The sequence below is a fragment of the Dermacentor variabilis genome, chromosome 7 (assembly GCF_050947875.1).
Source record: "Dermacentor variabilis isolate Ectoservices chromosome 7, ASM5094787v1, whole genome shotgun sequence".
Classification (NCBI taxonomy): Eukaryota; Metazoa; Arthropoda; class Arachnida; order Ixodida; family Ixodidae; genus Dermacentor; species Dermacentor variabilis.
The window spans coordinates 139174177-139197175 of record NC_134574.1 but is presented as its reverse complement, the minus strand read 5'-3'; the positions used below and the strand labels follow the sequence as shown (position 1 = coordinate 139197175).

The window sequence follows — 22999 nt, the reverse complement described above, 5'->3', positions numbered from 1 at the left end:
CGTTGCAGCAAGCCGGAGCCTGCTTCCGAAAAGTTGGCTTTTCTGCAGAGTTCAGTCATCTGGTGGTTGAGCACACGACATTCTGAAGCGCTAAGTTGGGAAAGGGGGGGAGGAAGGGATATCTCATTGTTGCTCGGATTGTCATTGTGAATACAACGCAAACTGCTTTGTTAAGGCGGCAATTTCACAAAACCTCGGCCTATATTCTTGCTAATAAGATAATACAAGTGAAGTCCATATGACTGTCACATAAGACTGGAAGAATACGGGGTGTTGTTACCCTAAAATAGCTGCTTGCTATCAAGAAAATTTTTTAGACCATAGTTTTCTTATTCGAATACGCTCCTTAACCGCTAAACCAATTTGCATTCTTATTGAGCGAAGAGCATTTTTGTAGCCTCTTCTGCCCGTTTTTGTGTTGGGCAATGATCGGTGGCTGATGCTCAGTGGTAGTGGATTTGCCATACAAAAGCGGTGAAAGAAAAGGCACGTGAGCCATGAGTGCAGGATATTTTTGGAGCGCTCGGCAAGGAAGACGTTTGCTCACCCGTTTGGGCCATTCGTTTACATTGATAATGACCGTCAATGGTTTCTGCACAATATCTTTTTCACTTAGCAAAGTGAAAGTTTCATCGACATTGCATAAGTATTTTTGATATAAAGAGATTTAGAGATACCATACCCAAGTGTCTTTGCCTATCTAAAGCACCACACTCTGCTTGCTTTCATTTGTATACATTTATATTACATAACTAAAGCGGGCCAGTTAAGGCTCATATACATGGGGACAGTGAAATCGTTTTTCTCGTAGGCCACTGCACCGAATTTGATAGGGTTTGTTGCATTTAAAACAAAGTAAAAAGAAATCTAGGGACTGTTAAAACAGACTGAAAGCTGATTTCTTATTTACATTGTTATTTTTATATAAATGTTCAAAATCACACAATTTGAAAAACTAAACTATCAAGTTTACCACTCTGTAATTAGGCGGTAGAAAACAATAGTGCAAGTCTGTAAACTGCACTTAATGCATCCAAAGCGGACAAAATAGATGTTATGTACCGCTTTGAAATATATACGGTGGACCCTTTTGCATGCTGTCCACTACAGTGGACGAATATCGTTGATTTTTGAAGCAAGTTAGTGCTTCTGAGAAGATCTTGTGCGTATATTGTGAACTTCAGTGGACAACAGACGTCTTCTGTAGCTGCTCATGAATGGCGCCACGAACGACCATCTTCCCCCAACTCGGCTTCAAAAGTAGTGTCTTGTTGTTCCAGCGAGTAAGTCACGTGTGTCCTCGCAACTATATATCTCTTGACATTGCGGTTTAGTACATATAGTTTCCTACACATGATAGAAGAAGCCTTCGGAGGCAAAAGCTGTATATATTGTGGCTGAGTGAAGCCAAGTTCTTTCCCCAAAACACTTTTTTCTAAAATGTGCAGGACACCATGCGTGATGGGATCAACAACACGTGCATAGGAGCACTTTCTTTTAGCTGTAGTCCGTGATACTATCACTATCGATTTGATATTTTTTTGGCATTTGCCTTATATTTTCGTGTAGTAAGACTGTTCATGAAATTATCCAGCGAGCTAATGGGAAAAAATATTGAACGAGTTACTAGCAGCTCCTGCCGCAACAAAATGATGATGCCCAGTGGTGTTCCCTACCTTTAGGGAAAATTCCCATTCCTATGCACAAAAATTGCCTTTTTGTGACAATTTTAGCCGGCATTATTCTAAAACAATTCCCGTAAATTCGCTCGTACATACACACACATAGGTTAAGTGTGTGTGTGTGTGCGTATATATATATATATATATATATATATATAAGGTGTTTTAGCAACTGTTGGTGAAGTCATGTTTGGAAACATTATTACATGGTTTGTTTAACATCTCGGTTGGGCAGCAATATATTGAGAATTCAATTTATTATGGGGGAACTTTCTAATGTCAGTTCTCAACATATATTCCGCGTAACAGCACTCTAACGTCAACTAGCACTGGTGGCTCGCAGCTCTTTATTGATTATAAGTAGGTAACCTTATCCAATATTGATGCAACAAACTACGGTTCACTTTTGGGAACCAACAGCCGTCTGGCTTTTCAACAGTCTATAGAAACTTGAAGCTGACCGACCCCATGTTTGGCCCATGCATTGAAAAGGGTGTGCTGTGGGTTGTCAAAGTGGTTACTTGCACAATGGCATTATTTTGATATTTACTTCCTCAATCTTAATATTCCCTGCAGTATCGCCAAGATCCCCTTTTTCCCTTCGTCCAAAATTGGGACCTAAAATTCCTCGATAAAGAGAAAATTTTCTGCATGGAACATCAGTGATGCCGCCTGTCATAGCAAGTTCTGTTGCTGCAACATTGCATTATGACAATGTTAATAATTTTTCCCTTCATAAATAAAATGTACAGCACAAATATGTGCAGTTCTTTGTTGGCAAGTGCAAAGTGACATATAATTGCCCGAAATGCAGGGTATGCAGGGGCCCAGGGCTGGCAGGGGGGTGGGGACATGTCCCCCTCACCTCTCCACCCCCGAATTTCTGCGAACAAGACTCCCCTCCCCAGCCACCCCCTTCTCGGTCAAGTGCATGTCCTCCCTCCTCCCCCAGATATAATTTCCTGGCTACGCCACTGCAAGTTATACTTTTGCATTACCGGCAAAAGTGACGGCTTTTTCGTCTTCTATAACGCAGAGTAACGTACACCGCATTAGAACTTTTGTATTCAAGCTTACGTTTGTTAATGTGGGGGCAGAAACTTCGCATGTTGGGGCAAAACTGTCGGCATCCGCACTCACTGGAGCTGGTGTGTCTGTTCTCCACTGTGGTGGACATTCTGTACCTTGTATAATAAGCTTTTGGACGCACGAAAAAACACTTCTACTTTTCTGGACGCACATAAATATAAAACAACAAAAGTAAGCGCAGTTTGCATGTGTATATTATTACGATGGCAATATATGGACAATCCGGGCGCATTTTTGCCGTCGCCGTGATGTTCTGTATGAAGTGGAAGGGCGATAACACCTACCGCACGTCATATTCTGTATGCGCGAGTGAAGCCGATGATGGCGGCTCAGTGTGGCGCGCGCGAAGGAGAAAGTGGAGAGCAAGCGCGCCATCTTCCGTCGCGCGAAAGGTCATGGGGGGATGGGAGGGACGGGGGTAGGGAGGGGGTGTTGTGCTCCGGCAGCAACTGCGCATTTCGCGACCGCGCGAGGGGTAATGACGATCGCGCCTCAATCTCGCAGCGAGGAGGCAGTGCGGGAAGGAGGAGGGGTGGCCTCGGACTCGGCCACGGAGCAAGAAAGATTTAGGAGTGGAAACTCCGCTGTTTGCGGCGACCAGAAAAAGTCACAAGCCCGCGGAGCCGTTATCGTGCTGGCGGCCTGGAAAGAAATTACCGCCGTTGAGAGTGCGCCGGAGCCGCCTGCTAGGGCGCTGCATTTTTTTTTTTTTTTCGCTGCGGCTTCTCCGACGCGCCGCATGGCGTCGCCACTGCATACGGCCCCGTCGGCGCATACAATTGTGACCTTATCTGGTCGCCCGCGCTCGCTCGCGCTGACGGGAGTTTCCCCTCCTAAATGTCTTACTCCGTGGACTCGGCCAACAAATGCGTAATTTGCACGGTCGCGTGCGCCGCATCTTTAAAGGGATCTGCAGACGGCCCATACATTCGTGCGCGCACATACAGCATACGACGCGCGGCGACGGTGTTATCGCCCTTGGACTTTATGCGGAACACCACGGCGATGGCGTAAATGCGGCTAGAGTGTCCACGTAATTGCTCTCGTAACGAAAGGACGTTTGACGTTCTTTCTGCAAGATATATGTTGCAAGTGAGAGGGACAATGGGACCACTCGTAATGTGGGCCCCAACTGAAACTAGTTAAAACTGGGAATTGTTCCATAAACCGGTTCATCTGGAACCAGTGCCTAGTGCGCTCCCAGTCGCAAATTTTCACCTGGGATTACCATTAAAATTTACCTGATGTAATTGCTACTATTGTCTAGCTATAAATTAATCGATTCGCAAAAAAGAAAAAGGAATAACACAGCTAGCTACCGGATGTTTTCAAGGTGCATTCATCGAAGTAACGTCTGTCTGAGGTTTCTCTCGGACGTTTCGATTTTCTTGCAAATGTACGTTTTGTAGACGTTCTTTAGTTGCTGCGTTCCGCGCGACGGCTTTCACGAGCTTGCGGAGCGATAGTCCAGCACACTGGCTTAACGGTGCCGGAGTGCTCTCTCTCTCTCTCTCTCTCTCTCTCTCTCTCTCTCTCTCGCCTGAGGCAAGGCCGTCGCACTGTCGATCGCCGCCCGCCGGGCCGGCGGCGGGCGTGCGGCACGCTCTCCCGCGGCCGAAACCGCGGTCGCGGCGGCTCCAACGCTGGGCGGCGCGGCGGTGCGCAGCAGCACTAGCGACGACCAACGTCGTTCAACACCGCCGCCGACGACGACGACGCCTCAATCAAGCAACCGTCGCGACGCGAGGAGAATCCGACCGAAAAGGGGGGGGCGCGCTGGGCCGGCCCACGAGAACGCTGGACTAGGGGCGCTGGCGCGGCCGCCGCCGCCATCATGGGCTACGGCGTGAGCCGGCAGTCGGTGTTGCGCGGCGAAGCCGACGCCGAGCTGAGCACCGCACTGACTGCGCGCCAGGCCCAGCTGGTGCGATCCACCTGGGCAGTGCTTTCGCAGGACCTCGCCGGCACCGGGGTGATCGTCTTCAAGCGGTAACCGCGCGCGCGCGCGCGCGACCTTTTTATATATGTATATTTTTAAATCATCTTCGCTGCTTCCCGAATCCTGCACGATGCGTTGAACGCGCGTCGTCTGCAGGAAACGAGGCCACATACGGTACGCGCGCTTCGAGCTGCCTGCAGACGATACGCTGTAGTCGTTCGGCCGTGAAGCAATTCTGCCCTTAAGCAGGAAGCGTTCGCTTTAGCCTATAATGTGCGCGAACGCTGGCATCGGATCGCGATTCATTTTGGCACGCGAAGTATACGGTTCGCGGCCCTTCGGTTGTTTCACGCGGAGCGCATGCACTGCACACATATAATTTGCAGCGCTATGTAGCTGGGATAAATCTCGGCTATGCATTCGGCGAAAGAAACGAACATTTGTTCTAGACAGACGGCGCGCATATATTAAGTAGAGCGATGTCGCTGGTCTTCGGACCTAAAGTACCCGTGGGAACTGCTCGTGCGTATGTTTTTTTTATTTTGTAAGGAAAGTAAGAAAAAAAAATGAACTGCGCGCAATGTCGATCGCAGACGACGATTCCGGTGTAGTCGATACACCGTCTGCGTGCTTGTATTCCGAGCAAGCCGATGACAGGTTGAGTGCGCTCGCATCAATATTCCGTTTGTGCGCGAAATATATGCACATATGTATGTATACGGAAGCCTGCGTATGCAACCGTTTTGAGATATATGGCGCGTTGATTTCTTCTTTTTTTTTTTATGGCGTTAGAGAGAGGGAAATATGACCCGTCTTTGCCCTGCCCCCTTTTTTTCCCTTTCTTTTTCCTTACATTCACCCGCTATCTGTCTTGCACGAATATTACCCCGGGCACACCCACCCATAAAACTGGCGAGCAAAGTATAAAGGCACGTGGATGTCCACCCGGTCCCACTTTACCTTGCGTTATGTGCGACATATGCCACTTACGAGAGCACAGTGCTCTGCATATAATAAAACTGTGTGCAAGTGATAACGCCGTTGTTCCCGGTAGTTGTTTCTGACTGTTGGGAACGGCGTCTGTGTAGGTATAGGGGGATCCGTGACGAAGTTATTTGCTGACCAAACTCCGTAGCAGTGATGGACGTTAATTAGGAATTTCTGCCATAATAGCCAGTAAAAGTACTAATTAGCAGTTTCTGCAAAGTCGCATTGTTACCTTAGGGGGCATATGTTGTAAACGTCGTGCACCACGCAGATAATATAGTTGAGAGAGGTGTATACGTGTACGTACCTTCAGGAAAAATAAATTTGGCCCTCGGCTTCTAAAACTTGAAAGCGCAACTGGTCAGTAAACCTACAGATGCTACCTGAAGGCATCAAAGCTGCCGCATTCGAGACTCCGCTATGTGTAATGAACGAGAAGAAAGGCAGCCGAGGGGCCCGATTTTTATTAGCCTTATCATGAGAAGCCAACAATGACATCAAGGACAACATAGGGGAATCGTGCTCACTAATTGAGTTAAAGAAACGATAAATTAATGGAAATGAAAGTGGATGGAAAACAACTGGGCGAAGGTGGGATACGAGTGCCCACGTCTTCGTATTGCGCGTGCGATGCTCTTGTGTGGGTTTATTGACCGGTTACCTTCACGAAGAAAGTTCACGTACACGCGACGCCTGCAGCAGAAAGGACGTTCCACTTCCGCCGCCAAGGCCATGAGTGGTGGCGCTGGCTAACACTCGCAGGGTTAGTTGATATATTAATAGATAAACATAACCCCAGAAAGTGGATGGGAAAACGGCTCTGCGGTAGCTAAATTGGTAAGAGCGTCGCACGCTTAATGAGAAGACGTGGGTTCGTATCCCACGCGCGGCCAGTTCTTTTTTCATCCACTTTCGTATTTATTTATAATTTCTTTAATTCGATGAAGGGGGTAGGAATAAGCTTTATTTGTGGAAATGAGCCGACGCGGTGGAATCGGCGGAGGGGAGCGGCGTCCCTTGTCCATGATGCCGTAGGCCTGAGCCGGTAGCTTGGACCCTGCTCACCAGCCAACGCTGGTCTTCAGGGCTCGGGCTTGTCAGCTCGGCCTCCCACTGCTCGACGGTTGGTCCGGTGATGGGTGGTGTGGATTGGTCGATGAACTACAAACACTTCCCCCTATGCTGTCCTTCGCGTCGTTGTTTGTTGGCTTCTTATGACTTCTGATAGTCATATATATATATAACGTAATAAAACCTCGTTATAACGAAATCGGGATGCAACGAAGTAATTATGGCCCTCCCTTCAAGTTGTAACGATGTTTTATTAGTAAAACCTCGTTATAACGAATTTGAAGGGAGAGCCAAATTCAGTTCAGTTTATTGTCCTTAAAGACCCCCAGAGGGGGTATTACATAAGGGGTGGGTTTAACATAAGTTCCACATTTGGTACACTTCATTAGTTATATTCAAAGTGATCAATCACACGCTGTAGGAATAAAGACAGGCAAGTGATGCTAACAATGTCACCAGGAAGGCCGTTCCAGTCTTTAGCTGTTCGAGGAATGAACGAGGCGGAAAAATGAGTGGTTCGGGCACTCGTTATATAGTAAAGCCTCGTTATAACGAATTTGAAGAGATCCAAAATTACATCTTTATATCCCGATTTCGTTATAAAAAGATTCGATGTATTTGACGAAACGAAGGCGCACACTTACGAAAATTGCATTCTTAATGCCGTGGCACGGCCGAAACGTTAAAACATCATTTCGTGAGTGTGCGCCTTCGTTTCTTCAACTATACCTATGCACCGGACCTACAGAACATTTCCTTGAATTATATATATAAAACGGTGACCAGGGGGCACACACCCACAGTAGCACCCATCTTATGCGGGACCATAAGCCAACCACGAACTGCATAACAGCCCTGCCAACGTTCACCTCGTTTGTGCGAACCAACGCGTCCCCCAACGTCGAACGCGCGCGCGCAGACTGCTGACCCGCTACCCGGAGCTGTGCCGGCTGTTCCGCAAGTTCATGACCCTTCGCGAGGACGGCAGCTACGAGTGGGACATGGAGGGGCTGCAGCGGCACGCGCTGCTCGTCATGCAGGGACTGGAGGCGGCCGTCGAGAACCTCGACGACAGCCGCGTGCTCGCAGACATCCTCTACGAGCTTGGGCGGAAGCACGCCCGCTTCAACGTCCAGGAGGACATGTTCGACGTGAGTTCCGCGTGTATTGGCCCTCTTGATTAGATATCTTAACGGATACTGATTGGCTACGTGTGGTTGGCGAGCCATGATATTGAAGCGGCGCGCTTACATTTGACGCGTACGCATATGTACACATACACGTACACACGTACACGTACACGTGCATCTGGACTGCAACTATAGTTGCAGTCCAGCGCCTGTGTATGCTCTCTTTATGTGTATACGTGTACGTGTCAGAAAGAACATACACAGGCGCTGGACTGCAACTAGTTGCAGTCCAGCACCTGTGTGTGTTCTTTCTATGTGTACGTGTCACGTACGTGTCAGATGTAAGTGCGCTGCTTCAATATCGTGATTATATATCGCTCTATGCAGCCAACGCTGGCTTATTTTGCACTATTGCCTCTCTCGTGTGCGTTATCTGGGGATGCATAGGTGTAGAGCCTACAGAATTTAGGATTCGCCATGAACAGCTCAAGGATAAAAGAAATATGTGAAAGAATTGAAACAAAATATTAGAATAGGTAAGATTAGAATCAAGAGGCGTAGATTGTAGATACTGATTTTACGAAAGTGAAGGATTAAATGAAACTTTTAAATGTGAATATTGTAGTCTAAATCTCGTTGACCAACAAGAAAATCCTGAATGGCAGCTCAAACCTTCCCGTCGCCTAGCCCGAGAGTTACACCCCCAAAACAGTAAGTTTGGAATCGCATAAATCTGATCTAAGAATGCGGGACGGTGTAATCCTAAGATTCTTTTTCGCCAATTAGAGTATATTTGACGAGCAGTTAAAAAAAGATCTATTGTCTTACCTTCCCCAAAAAAACTAACTATTCACTGAGGGTGCTAGACCAGCTCTGTGTAGGTGAAAATTTAGAAATGTTATTGATTGCGACATCAAGGAAACCTTGCTTTGTTAGAAAATATAAAAAAGAGCTAATAATAATAAAATAAAGAACACCCCAGTGATTGCCCTGCTGTGAATACCATGCACGAAATAAAAGAGGAAAAAAAACGCATTATGCAGGATCGGCCCACCTACTTCTTGTACTGCACTGCATCCAGAATCGCCCAGTGTTATACAAACTACGTTAACACTCTTGCGATCGAGGGATACATCCCATGTCGCGCACCGGTGTCAGGATCGACCCACCAATTGAGTCACCATTTTGATTACAGAGACTACGGGACAGGCCCGCGGTCTAACTATATACGCTGTCCGGACCATAGGCGCACGACCGCGCACCAAGGCTAGAGAGAAGTTGACGAACCAAGCTTTCTTACCGAAGCTTTATACGTCAAGCAAAGCGTGAGACTAATAAAGAAGGTCCAAAATAATTTCCACGTGCAACCTATCAGCGTGATGCTGGCGCCTCGAGCGTGCAGAAATTATTAACGTGAACGCCGTTAGTGACTTTGACAAAGCTCGCTCGGCGCGCGTCCGCCTTACCAAAGTTCGTTACGACGTTGGTGACTATAATAACGGTACAACTAATAAGGCTTTACCGTACGCGCCGTAAAGTACAGAGCTGTTCTGCTGCAGTGGGGACAGAAAAATCGCTCAAACGCGCGCGCACACACGCGTGTGCATACGCGTGTACGAGGCGCGAACAAACATGGACGTCTCTCCAAACAGACGGACCGCTGTAAAAATATTTATGCGTTGACGGTCGCACTGAAGGTCTTGGCGGGGCCACAGACACGGCGGTTGAAGCAGTGCGAGCGGATACGTTTCTCGCGCCTCGGCGATGTGTTCGAGCGGAGCAGCCGCGTTCGTCTTGATCGCTCCGTTTCGCCAACTCAGTACAGTGCAGGGATATATATATATATATATATAATACCGAGACCGATCAAGTTGACCAGCGCTGTTTATTCCAAAAAAGGCAACGCCCCAGCTCACGCGCAAAGAAGTAGAAGAACCGGGGAAAGATGATGATGGCTATGTACAAATGAAAACGACGAAGTACGTTAATAGTGCTTACAATATATATATATATATATATATATATATATATATATATATATATATATATATATATATATATATATATATATATATGAGTCGCGTCGGACAACCAGAAAAGAAACTCCCGAAGATTGCGCGGATCCAGGGGTAATCTCCGGATGCTCCGACTCCCCACTTCAAATTTGTTTGTTTGTGTGTGTGTTTGTGTGTGTTTGTGTGTGTGTGCAGCCGCCAACCACGTGACAAACTGATCAAGTCCTTCGTCCCAAGCTGTTACTGTCTTTTTACTCTGGAGAGACGAGAAATGTTTAATGAATATTGAAGAGAACCACCCAGCACGTAAAAAAAAAAGAAAGAAAAAGAATACGAATTCATAATCAGCATTGGTCACCATCTCAGTCAGAAACCCCCCTCCCCCCTTACCCATATTGAAAAAAAAAGAGAGAAAAATCTGGATTCGCGCCTGCTCCGAAGAAAGGTGCCACCGCGGATTGCCGCGTTAGATCACCTGTGGTGCTATACCAGTGGTACCACAGCTGGTCATGGGGGAAAAAATCCTCCTGTGATAAAAGAAAAGCTTCGTAAACTAACCATTTTTGGGTACATAAAGGAAAGGCAGCGAATTACTACTTTTTTAAATAGGCAACTGCTAAAGCGCGATCAACTTTTACTGCGCACGAGCAGTACGTGCCTTTCTTTTTTCTTTCCTTTTTTTCTTCTTTTTTTCATTTTTTAACATTTTTGGGCTTAAGCATAAAGCCCAAAACACATTGAACGCTTCAAAATTCACTTAACAGACGTCATCTGAGACCCTTATAAAACAGGTTCGAAGGTTCGAATGAGGCGTCTTTTAAACAGTTATGATGTTCGAGACTTCCTTGAGTGCCGTGTGGTTCTTCAAAACACGAACCGCGCCAGGAATTTCGGAGGTCATCGCATTGTGTTACTGTACGGTCCGGACTGTAGTCACCGCCTCGCAGACGGCACGGCGCATTAATTGCAGGGCAGTAGCAGTAAGCACTAGATCCATTCCGCCAAAAAAAAAAGAAAGAAAAAAAAACTTCGTTTCAAATGCATCTTTTACCAGCATAAATAATGTACTGATTTCTATCGATTATTTTGAAGCAAAAATGCACTACTATATTTCAACGACCTGTGGCAACACTGGGTGCGACGCCGACTGAAAGAACGTCGTGACCTCCTCCATCTTGAGGCGCACGTGAGGCGGCTATCTTTACTGATTGGATGACACCGGCGCCCACAGCCTAAAAAGCGGCAGTGCGCGGGATTGGTAAAACCGAGCATTGTTATATCCGTGCAGGTGTACGTAAGTTTGGCAGCGTCTTGGTCTCGTTTTTTTTTTCTTCAATGATTTACACGCTTAAAGCTGCGCAAATTATCATTCTTTTTTTAGAGAGGCGTATTTTCTGCGTGAGCTCGGGATCGTGCTTTTTACGACTGTAAATGTTACAAATTGACTTCGTTTCGTCGTCGAATTATTTCACTCCGTCATTTCACATTCTCGCATTTATTTTAGTCGTTATTAAGCTGTAATATTAAATTGCGTTTGTACGATAGAAAAGCGACCGCTGTTATCGTGAGAGAAGGGCTTGCAATGGTGAGCCAGATGAGACGAAAAAAAAAAAAAATAGGAACGACATGTGGCGTCGTCGTCGCGAAGTTCTCGTACCACTTAGCCGTGACGTCAGAGATAGGTCTCGACAGCGTCTTGGGTCTGGTTAAGGACATCGTTGCATTCTCGAGGAACCACAGTGTTGGTTGCACCGGGTGTTCTTTTCTTTTTTTTTTTTTTAATGCTGTACGGAATGTTTAAGTTTGCCCGTGGCGGATAGCACAGTTCTAAACGTTGAGCTAAATTACTCGATGAGGTGGCCATTACTTCTGCGAGAAACGAAAGTGCTTAATTCAATAATTGACATAATTACACTTAGCTTTATAATTAATTGCTCTAGGGCTCATATTTCAATCTATGAATTGTATATCCAGTGAGTTCTCAAGGCATATCTGCTCGGAAGGAATTCTCTGGACTACACCAATTTCAAGATATTATTTTTTTTAAGTGGTCCGACGAAATGCATTGGCGTTCCTGTTACTTTCGTGCTTCCATGTATAAAACATCGTTTTGTAAAAGTAAGTAGGACAGGTTTACCGCAAGATTATATGTCGAAACCGGCGCCATCGTCAGAATTCGTTACAAGCCGATGTGCCTTGCAAACCACTAGCTACAATTCGTAGTTTGAAATATGTACCTTAAGAGGAAGCTTTAGCTCGGGTGCTCCTATGTAAATACATGTAAACGGAGAATTCATTTTTCTCGGCAACCACTGCACCAAATTCGACGAAGTTGGTTGCATTTAAAAGAAAAACTTAAAAAACCTAGTGACTGTTGGTTCGGAATTTTCGATTTAGGTCGTCAATTCTTTATAAAAGATTGGCAAAAATCGCAAATTTTCAGGAAACGAAACTATCAAGTTCACAACTGCGTAACTCAGCAAGAAAAAATGATATCGCAATTCTGTGAATTGTATCTGATAGCACATCTAAAGCGGACAAATTTGACATCTTATACATGAATATAAAAAAAATTATCAATATGTAATTACAACTTTTGCAGAACCCTCATAATCAACGTAACAAATTCACGTAAGATGTAAAATGACATATCAAATTTGTCCGCTTTGAATGATCTAATGAATGCCGTTTACAAAACCGCGATATCTGTTCTTGATGTAGAGCTATTAGTTTGTTAACTTTGTGCTTCTATTTTTCTCAAACTTCTGAATTTTTGAAAATCTTTTAAACGAAATTCGAGCCCTAAATCAAAATTCCGCTTCCAACAGTCACTAGAATTTAACTTTCTTTCTCAAATGCAACCAATTTCATTAAAATCGGTCCAAGGGTTATCTCAGAAAAACGTTTTTGCGTTTTTACACGCATTTGAATAGGCCGCGTCGGAGTTGGGGCCCGAGCTAAAGCTTCCTCTTAAGGTAACTAGTTAAAAATACAATTAGTGCAATTGTGTTAACTATTCAGTTAAGCATTCTGATTCCTCGTTGAAGTAATGGCCGCCTCATCGAGTAACTTAGCTTAAGGGTTGTGCTGTCTGGTGATCGAATCTAGAAAGTTTTGTTAACTTTCTAGATTAGAACAGACATACCACTCTAATATAGAATGTGACTGAGCTCAAGCTACACAAATCGGTGTAGGAAATAAACTTTGCGTTTGCAAAGGACGAAGTGGGTGGATCGGGGCGGTCACGTGACTAAAGCGCAGTGCGGGGAAGAACGCTTACCTCAGTTCGTGCTCGTCCGCTGTCGCTCAGACATCGTTTGCATATTTCGCAACTATAACACACACAAAGTCTAGCGATTCTTCAACGAACGCCTCTGCAGCGAAATTACCTGTATAACGAAGGAATAATTCTGTCCCTGTTCTACTGTGAGCTGTACGGTGCGCGACCTTTACCACCAAGTGACTTGCTTAACGAGTGATTAAGGAGGCCCCGAGAACTTCGTTATAAAGGCTTTCGACTGTGCGTACTTTAGCGAGTAATAGTGAATTGGTTTTTAAGCATATATTACTCGGGATGCGTTGTTTAGAATGTGACATGTTAAACGCAGCAAGTACCGTTCCCGCTCGACAATTTATTCTGCCAAACATTTACGCGGAGCATGTATATGTTTAGCCACTACACGGCCTCTTGAGAACAATATAGGTGTTCCCCTTAATGTATTCATTGAGGGGGCCATGTACGTTCGCGTCCCGACCGAGCCATTCGTCGGCGCCACTTCGTTCACTAATGCACAGGTCAGCAAATTTCCGCGGCGCGGATCCCCCTCGCCACAACCATGTATAGCTCTTTCGATGGCTGCTTTTATTCGTCCGACTCGGGAGTAGTTAGGCACTGCCGGCCCCGGGTCCGCCGTATATCATGGCAGACAGAAAACGAAACAAACGCCCTCTACGTTGAATAGAACAGGTCGAGAGCACGCAAAAAAAAAGGAATAAGGCCAACATACACACGCAATACAGAGAGAGAGAGAGAGATGTGGGCAGGGGTGGATGAGGGGGAAGAGATAAGGAGAGACAAGGCAAGAAGAACAAAGCGTACATTGCGAAGCTCGCGCCATTACGAAGATGAGCGGCCCCGTTCCAGGCAGGGGCACGTAGAGAGATGCAACCTCCCGGAACGCCGGTTGGTTAAGGAAAGGGACCGCGCCGATGCGGGGACCCGCAAGAAGAGCAACAGTGGCAAAGCATCGTTGGCGAGCAGCCGTTGTGTGTAGGTCATCGGCGCGTGGCGCGAAGGCCAGTCCGTGGGAGGCAAGGGGAATTTCACGGCTAGGCATTAGGAAGATTGATTGACCGACGACGGCCCAAGCCTACAACGTGGCTGTAAACGAGGGAACGCCAGACACCACACCGAGGCGGTCCCAGCGGCCGTGGCGCGTTGTGCCACCGATAACGAGGTCGCGGGTCCAATTCCCGCATTTCTTTTTTTTTTTTCTTTGGGGTGCGGGGGACAAAGAAACGTTAGCGTACCGTTGCCAACAATAGAGAGCTTTAGTTTAGGGCACGCAAGCGGCTTGCGTACGCAAGAACTAGGGGCGACGGTTATGCGCATGCGCAGACCCCTACGTCAGCGTCTGCGCATGCGCAGTACCGTCGCCCCTAGTAGTTGCGTACGCAAGCCGCTTGCGTCCCCTAAACTAAAACTCCCTAATGACTTCCGAGATCGCGCGGTGTGCGCTCTCTCTCCCGCGCTGCCAGATCGCGGAGTTCAAGAACTACGCCAACTCGTGGTGCATGAATTCAAAGCTAGAAACGTATTACATAATAAATTTTCTGTTGAACGTTTAGTTTCTCTGAACGCTCTCAGGTAGGGCAGGCAAATGTGTTTAGTCACTACGGGCATTTAAAAAATAAGAAAGAAAGTGCTCCATTTCGTCTCCATTTCGTAGTGATGACGACTGTACATTCGACTGCCGTTCCCGCAGAAGCCAAACCGCCGTTTGCAGAATAGAGGAGACAAAAAAGTGAGGGAGGGAGGTTAGCCAGTGTAACCACCTGCTGACCATCCTCTGCCGTGGAAAGGACAAAAGAAAATAAGAGCTGATGGAAAGAAGGGATAACGAATAAGCAGTCAAAAAGTAACCACTGACATTAGGATAAAAGAAAAAAACCCGAGGTTCTTGCTCTGGCAACCGTAGATCGGCAAACTCACTCAGGCTGACTCAGGCTGACCCGTATAGTCTGAGTGAGTACGGCTGAGTAGAATTTTGGTGAGCCTGAGTTCGCGTGAGCCTTATTAAGTAAAAATAAAATCTGTGCGATAGCCTGAGTGAGGTATGATTATTTTGCCCACCTGTGGTCAATTCCGAAAAATGAATGCCATCACTAAAAATCTTACAGCGAGGGCGTCAACGCGAAATGCCTTGTCGAATTGCGCGTCACCGCGGCAGCAGGGCGTCGGAACTGTGGCCTCGAACCAGACTGGGATGCTGATTAGCACTAAAGGAACGAGTCAATGAAGAAACCGGCAATCAAGCCGGAGAAAGCACGCGAAAGTGATCGTCCGAGAATGCCGCTTCATATGTGGAGCATACATAACATAATTCTACATATGTGGAGCATATATGGTCGTGACCGGCAAAAAGTCCAGCTCCTCGAGTTCCCCTTATTCTAAAGGGTCATGTGGACAGATGCATAGCATTTAATTGAAATGCCGTAATAATAAGGTAAATGGAAATCAGAGTGGACGAAGAGGGAATACCGCCCCACATATGCGAAGCATATATATAATATGATTACACACATATGGAACATATATGGTCGTGACCGGCAAAAAGACCAGCCCCTCGAGTTCCCCTCATTCTAAAGGGTCACGGACAGATGTCGCAAATAGCAACGTAAATGCAAATGAAAGTGGACGAAGAGAGAATACCGCCCCACATGTGCGAAGCATATGTAAGATGATTCCACTTACGTGGAACATATATGGTCGTGAATGGCAAAAAGTCCAGCCCCTCGAGTTCCCCTTATTCTAAAGGGTCATGTGGACAGAGGCATAGCGTTGAATTGAAATGTCGTAATAGTAAAGTAAATGTATATGAGAGTGGAGAAAGAGAATACCGCCCCATATATGCGAACCATATATGAAAGATGATTCCACACATGTGGAACATATATGGTCGTGACCGGCAAAAAGTCCAGCCCCTCGAGTTCCCCTCATTCTAAAGGGTAATGGACAGATACATAGCATCTAATTGAAACGTGGTAATAGTAAAGTAAATGGAAATGAGTGGAAGAGAGAATACTGGTCCACCTATGCGAAGCATATATATAATTCCGCTTATGTGGAACATATATGGTCGTGACTGGCAAAAAGTCCAGCCCCTCGAGTTCTCCTCATTCTGAAGGATCATGGACAGATACGTAACACCTAATTGAAAAGTCGTAATAATAAGGTAAATGGAAATGAAAGTGGACGAAGGGATGAACTGCCAGGAGGGAGGGGGGGGGGCGAGCAGAACGCACGCGTCTTCGTGTGCAGTGCTTCACCTATGAAGTTACCGCGGCGCAGCCGTTATAATTCTGGTGTTCTACGTGCAAAAAAAAAAAAAAACACTATATCTGATTATGAGGCACGCCGTAATGGGGGATACCTGATAAATGTCCGCTATCTATGTGGTTTTTTTTTTTTTTAACGTGCGCACGGTACACGGGCGTTCTTGCATTTCGCCCCCGTTGAAATGCGGCCGGGATTCGATACCGCGACCTCGTACTTAGCAGCGCAACGCCAACGGCCATCCTCCCGCAGCCACGCTGTTGGGTTTAGTTACGCACGCGCACCAGACTATCTCTCGTAGTGTTAGGTATAATTGCAGCGACACTCGCGACCAAGGTGTAGGGTCTGGGACATTCTTTTAGCCGTGTTGCATGGTCACAATTCCATGGGACGTATTCTCGAACGATCGCTTTCGAACATATCACTTTCAGTGCGCGCCGATCGGCAGGTTGAGCAAAACCGCTCGAATATCATCCGAGGCGCGCCGTGCACTATGTCACGGCGAAAGCGATTGTCCGCGAACACCGCCCCCGTATGAGCAGCGCATAACGTGGTTCCACATATGTGGAACATTATGTGGTTGTGACTAACAAAAAGTCGAGCTCCCTCGAATCCCCTTATTCTAAAGGGACGTGGACAGATACGTATTGCGACAACACGCGCTTCCCTTCGACGCAACTGTACTCCGTTTCAGACATTAGGTGCAACGCTGTGCAAGCTACGCAGAAAAGTTCGGCGACGGAAATGTATCACTCCGCGCGTTCTGTCCACGCCTCGCTGCACGCCAAAGGCGTATGCTCGCGCGAGCGCGCACGTGAGGCTGCCGCGGCGGGCTACCAATAAAAAATTGGCTGGGGCTTAGCTAAGGTTAAGCCTCGATATCTCGAAGCGAAAAGGTTCGGTGATGCTTATGGTTTAGCTTATGGTTATGCTTTATGATTTAGCCTATGGTTATGGTTTAACTTATGGATATGCTCATGGTTTAAGTTATGGATATGCTTACGGTTTAGCTTATGGTTATGCTTTATGATTTAGCCTATGGTTATGGTTACGGTTTAACTTATGGATATGCTCACGGTTTAAGTTATGGATATGCTTACTGTTTAGCTTATGGTTGTGCTTTATGATTTAGCCTATGGCTATGCTTACGGCTTCACTTGTGGATATGCTTTGGTTAGCTTATATGATTATGCTATACGTGTGCCTTGTGTAGTTATGCAAATTGCTTATCAATTATATATACCGTAAGTTATGCAGGATTATTAAACTTCTTTATTCATCATTGTTGGGCACATTGTCTTGCGATTTCTGCACAGCCGTAAACACAGCTCTCTGTATCGGTAGTATCACTCTCTTCTCCTTGCATGTTGAATGCGCACGCCTGTTCTCTGGCAAGCGGTTATATATATAGTCGGCCTCCGCGATAAACACGCGCTTTCGGCGAACGTCAAACGATAACGCATAGCGCGCGGCAACGGTCACCTGCGCCGGCTCCGAACACGCTTACGGAGCCAATTCAGACATACGCCAGCTCGCGCGGTGTTGACTAGCGTAGTGAAGCTTTTCGCTTCAAAAACCCGAAAAGAAACGCAATAAAAACAAATTACTGATGTAAAACAACGCATTAGATAACCGTATACCACAGTTTGTTTGTTTCTAGGGATTAAAACGTGTTTCATTCAGTACCGAGCCTCTTTAAAGAAGAGTTTCGCACAATTACTATCAAGAACATCAAACTATTTCTAAGCGGGCACGTAGCCACTGCAAAAAAGTATCTCTAGCCGCCACAGCGTTGCACCTTATGTCTGAGACGGAGTATAGTTAAGCTTGTAAAACTACTGCTTTCGTGTTGCGTTCGGAAGCAGATCGCCGTCGCCACCGAGCTACCGCGGCGGATGACACAATATACGCTAATCAACCCAGCTGTTGCTACCGGCCAACCTTAAGCAGATACACGTGTATACGTATGCGTCAGCGTGACACTTCGAATCGGGAGAGAAACAAAAGCTTGCGGCAACCGACGAGGTGCATGCCTGCAGTGGGACGCCTGCGTGAGCGCCCAGCACGTGCGACTTCCCGTGCCGTTCCGCTGCTGAGAATGAGATCGCTGGTCCGACCTCCTACAGCATTACGAAGGCGGCAGTGTAAGAAGAAACAACCCGTGGGACGCCCATCAGAGAGTTCTAGACCGTACGAATTAACGAAAGTTAGGCTAGGTTACCGCGCGTGCGCATTGCCTATTGCGCACCCTGGCGACGCAGACGAGATCAGCCAGAGCTGGTGGCGACGTCATGTGGCAATCGCCTTCAATCACAGTATGGTAGAAAACAATTGTTCGCGTTTCCTAGTGGCGCGTCTTAATTGTCGCGCATTTCATACGTCACCCAGCTGCCAATAACGTTTTCCGGTTTCGTGGGAAGTAACTGTCGAAAGATTAAAAAGAAAATGCGTGAACCAGCCCACGTAAGTTCATAAACATTAACTGTCGACTGCATTACGCCAGCAGCTAAGTGGAACATACAGTTCGTTACTGCAATAACGGCTTCGTGCATAACATCCGTGATCTAGCGGTGCGCACGATGTTTGCAAACGTACAGCCCGATCATGGATGCCATGTTTCTTTAGCGCGATAGCGTTAAGGGCCCCGTGATTATACTAGAAATTGTTGAGTGGGGCCTCGCCGCTGACGCGTTTCGCGGCGACCGTAGCGGCGGCGCTGCAGTTGTTCACTACAGAAGGTACACCGCGCCGTGCGCAAGAACTGTTATGCGCTTCCGCGGCACCTGGCGCTCTTTTATTGCGATAGCAATTATATGGGCTCTCCAGGCGCATTTCTGCCGTCGGTGTCGCCGTGAGGTTCCGTATAAAGTCCAAGGGCGACGAAACCGTCGCCGCGCGCCGCATGTGCGAGTGGAAGCGTGTGGTGAGCCGGCGAACGCGGCTAGGGTCCGCGTTCGCCATAAACGTCGTACCACGGCCACCACCGTACCAACACCGGAAGTGCTAGTAAGGCGAGAACGAGGAAATAATCGGCACAATTTGCGTGTTACATTAATGGCATGGAGAAAATGCAATATTTATAATTTGTACAGGAGTAATCGGCCCTCAAGGTGTGCGTACACTTCATATGTTACCAATATATGGCCCATCAGTGTTTTTGGTTTAGTCGCGAAAAACCACGAAATGAGCAGTGTATTGGGCCTTTTGTGCGTGTTTCAAACGTGATGCCTGCCAACTCTACCAACACATTCCGATAATGTCTGAAATAGTTCATTGTTGGGACTTCGCTGAATCCTACGTCCCACGGATGCCCGCAGTACGTCATCCATAGGACGTGGATGTCAGGATTTTTTTTTTTTTTTGGACATTCGCAGGGTGTTGCACGTTGTATGGGAGGTGATCGCCTCGATCTTCAGATGCCTTCTGCTCGGCTCCCGGGCAGAGATGAACGCAGGCCCTACGAAGGTCGCGTAATCTAAGCACAGTAACCGAAGTCTCTTATGATGTAGCGCGGCTCGAAGTGAAGCTCGCAAATCGCACAGTCTTCAGCGAGCGGTGTTGGCGGCCCTGTGCAAATTTCTCTCCCATTGTCGCCTTTATTCTAGATCGGCAAGCGCCTTACACAGGGAACGTTTTTGCACATTTTTGGCCCGTGTATATCCATTTATGCACCCTAGCACTTAGCAGCAGTTGAGATGCTGCCTAGAGCTCATGGATGCGTTAAACGTGCTGAGAACACGCAACTACATGCATTCGCTGGCCTCTACACATGCGCGCCAAATGCAGACACTTCCTTCGTTCCACTGCCTCTTCTAGTACACTGTACCCGTGTTGCAGAAAATCTGGTGTTGGCATTGTCATCAGTGAGCGAAAAATCATCCTGAACCACGCAGGCCCTATGCGCGGCGCATAGGCGTTACTGAATTGAATTTCTCAAAATAAAATGCGTCAGAACATTCGTAAAGTATGACTTGCGCACAACCTACAGACATTATAGTGTCGGATTGTAATTTGAATATACGAGAAAACTTAATTCTGTTATGCGAAAACTCAAACGCAAATCCATTTTCCAGCTACCGTACGTTTGGCGTGGCTATGCAGGACCTCTGGGATGGGCCCACGCAAGAGGGCGCGTTTCTGCCAGAAAGCTTGCCTTCGTGCACAGCATTCGCAGCCAGCGTTTCCCGGTAAACAGTACGGTTACATAAGCTGCAGTTGCCAGAAAGCGTGAGAAGTAGTGAGGGATCTTTGAATGCTATCTCATTCCACTCTTTTAAGGCGAAGCTTAAGCGTCCTCCAATTTTTTGCATGCTCCGACTGAGCTCGGCGCCACAATATATAGCGTATATTCTATAAAGAGTAATGCATATACGCATGGGCTAAAACTCGATTACAGCAAAGACTAGAGTAATGTTGAGGTTTAGCGCAGTCGTACATCGGAATACTTCGAGATGCATTGCGAAGCAACACTGGTGGCGACATCGTGCACAAAACTGCTATTGAAGATTTTGCTTGTCAGCCACGAAGGCATTAGTGTACATGTTTTTTGAACATGAAGATCATGCAACAAAAGAATCTTGGTAGCGTGTTGTTTGAACACAGCTTCACTCTGTGGCAGAACTACATAGAACTCCTGCGAGCCAGCCCTATGTGGTCAAATATCATTCTGACACTGTTGCTTCCTCTGTGACAAGGCTCAACAGCAGACTAAAACAGCATGCAGTGCTGAAAAGTGATAACAATATTAGCCATTACCCATGGCTAGTACTGCGTGGTATTGAAGTTGAAGATGATTCGGGGGAAATGAGTGGATAGGTTTGTTAGTCGTACCTGAAGCTCCTTCATCCATGCACCACCGCCGCTTTTGCTGAGTAGCGCCAACCTTTGATTGGCGCCATTGTTCTCTTATTTGTCACTCACACCAATTTTGTTTTGCTGTTTCTGGTATTTCTGCTTCCGAGATATCCGGTTCTTGAATTGTCGCTTGTTGCACACCTGCACCTCTACTGAAGTGTACTACCTCTACTCACCAGTAGCAGATGGCTATGCCGTCACTTGTGCTCGGAACTGGAGCTGGGACTATGCAAGTTCCTTTGATGCCGGAAGCTTAAGGGAGGAGTGAGGGAGGAGCGTGGAGGAGGAGGATAGGTTTACGGTACTTACCTAACCTGGTTGGCAGAAACGTGCGTGGAGGGGCTTCAGTAGTACCTAACAACCAAATGAACTCGACAGCCAATGACACCCCTATGCCAATTGTATAATGCTAAGGGTCTCGACACTGGTAGCCTTGAAGTAGCATACAAGTATTCATTGGCCAGTTGCCTGCTTCTAGTCCACGCACTGTGACAGATGCAGTCTGCAGGACATTCTGCAACCACAGCCTTGGCTGTCACGTGCTGGCTGGCGCCCCCCAGGACTAGGTTTACTATGGATACACAAATACACAAGTAGATGGAGGGACAACCATTGGCCCACTGCTGTAGCTCAACAGGTAAAGCATTGAATGCACCAGTGGGTTTGGCTACCACTGGCAGCAAAGTGTCCTTTTGTCCACTCATTTCCCTTTTCGTCATATGTATTCTTAATAGAAAGTTAATTTCCCTTACCCTCTTCCTTGGAATCATTGCCTTTACTAGTGCTGAACATGAAGCATAGTGCTTCCCATTTAGCCTCTCTGTTTAAGCTCTGCAGCCCATTTTTAACACCCACACTCTACATTTCACTGGCATGTGCAGAAGCTGTGGCAGGCGCTGAAGTTTGGGCTAGAAAGCACCCTGCAGGAGCGATTCAATCGCGAGGTGGCACAGGCCTGGTTCCTGGTGTTCCGCTTCCTGTCTCGTCGCATCATAGAGGGAATGCACAAAGCCAGGGCAGCTGCGCCCCCACCACAGCAGCAACTGCAGCAGCCAGCGCCAACCTAGCCACGTGCCAACTGCCACCGCGCTGAAAAAAAAAATGCCAAAGAATGCAAGGCTTGCAAGCTTCTGACGCTGCAATGGTACTCAACCCTGTGGTTGAACAGGGTGGCCACGCAGCTGATTGTGCTCTTCAGACGGACCCATTTGACGGCTACGGCCACCATACTTGTGTGTGTGTGCTAACCAGATTGAGTTAGAAGACCACTTCATGGTCTCAAAGGAGCTTTCCGGTCAGTCTTTAGCAAGACATCAAATGTTAAGTCTATTAACAGGTTCCAGAGCATCAGTTGGAAATAAGCCAGAAATGAGAGTGGATTAACACCATACCTTTCACCATGCTTGCAGAGCACAATCATGGCAGCAGCTGTGGTAAAGTAATGCATATTCCCTCCCTTCAGTAATACGCTGTAAAGACAGCGCATGTTGTAAGACAGATTGCATGTTGTAAAAAACCGAGACCCACACGGCAACTGGTGTCACCATAAAAAAGCTGTAGTAATTGTAGGGGTTTACATACCAAAACTACACTTGGACTGATGGGCGCCACTATTTCAGATTCATTTTTCTGTATGTGAGTGTATATATTCCAGCAAATAGTAGTTTTAAAGCATT

The 22999-nt window shown here is 46.9% G+C and overlaps 1 protein-coding gene across 1 annotated transcript; it reads left to right on the top strand.

The window, feature by feature from the left end:
* Positions 1-4452: 4452 nt before the first annotated feature.
* Positions 4453-22531, top strand: LOC142587990 (neuroglobin-like). The gene is made up of 3 exons (XM_075699399.1): positions 4453-4760; positions 7688-7919; positions 22205-22531. Exons 1-3 carry the CDS (start codon positions 4606-4608, stop codon positions 22388-22390), a joined length of 573 nt encoding a protein of 190 aa, XP_075555514.1. The 5' UTR covers positions 4453-4605; the 3' UTR covers positions 22391-22531.
* Positions 22532-22999: the final 468 nt, after the last annotated feature.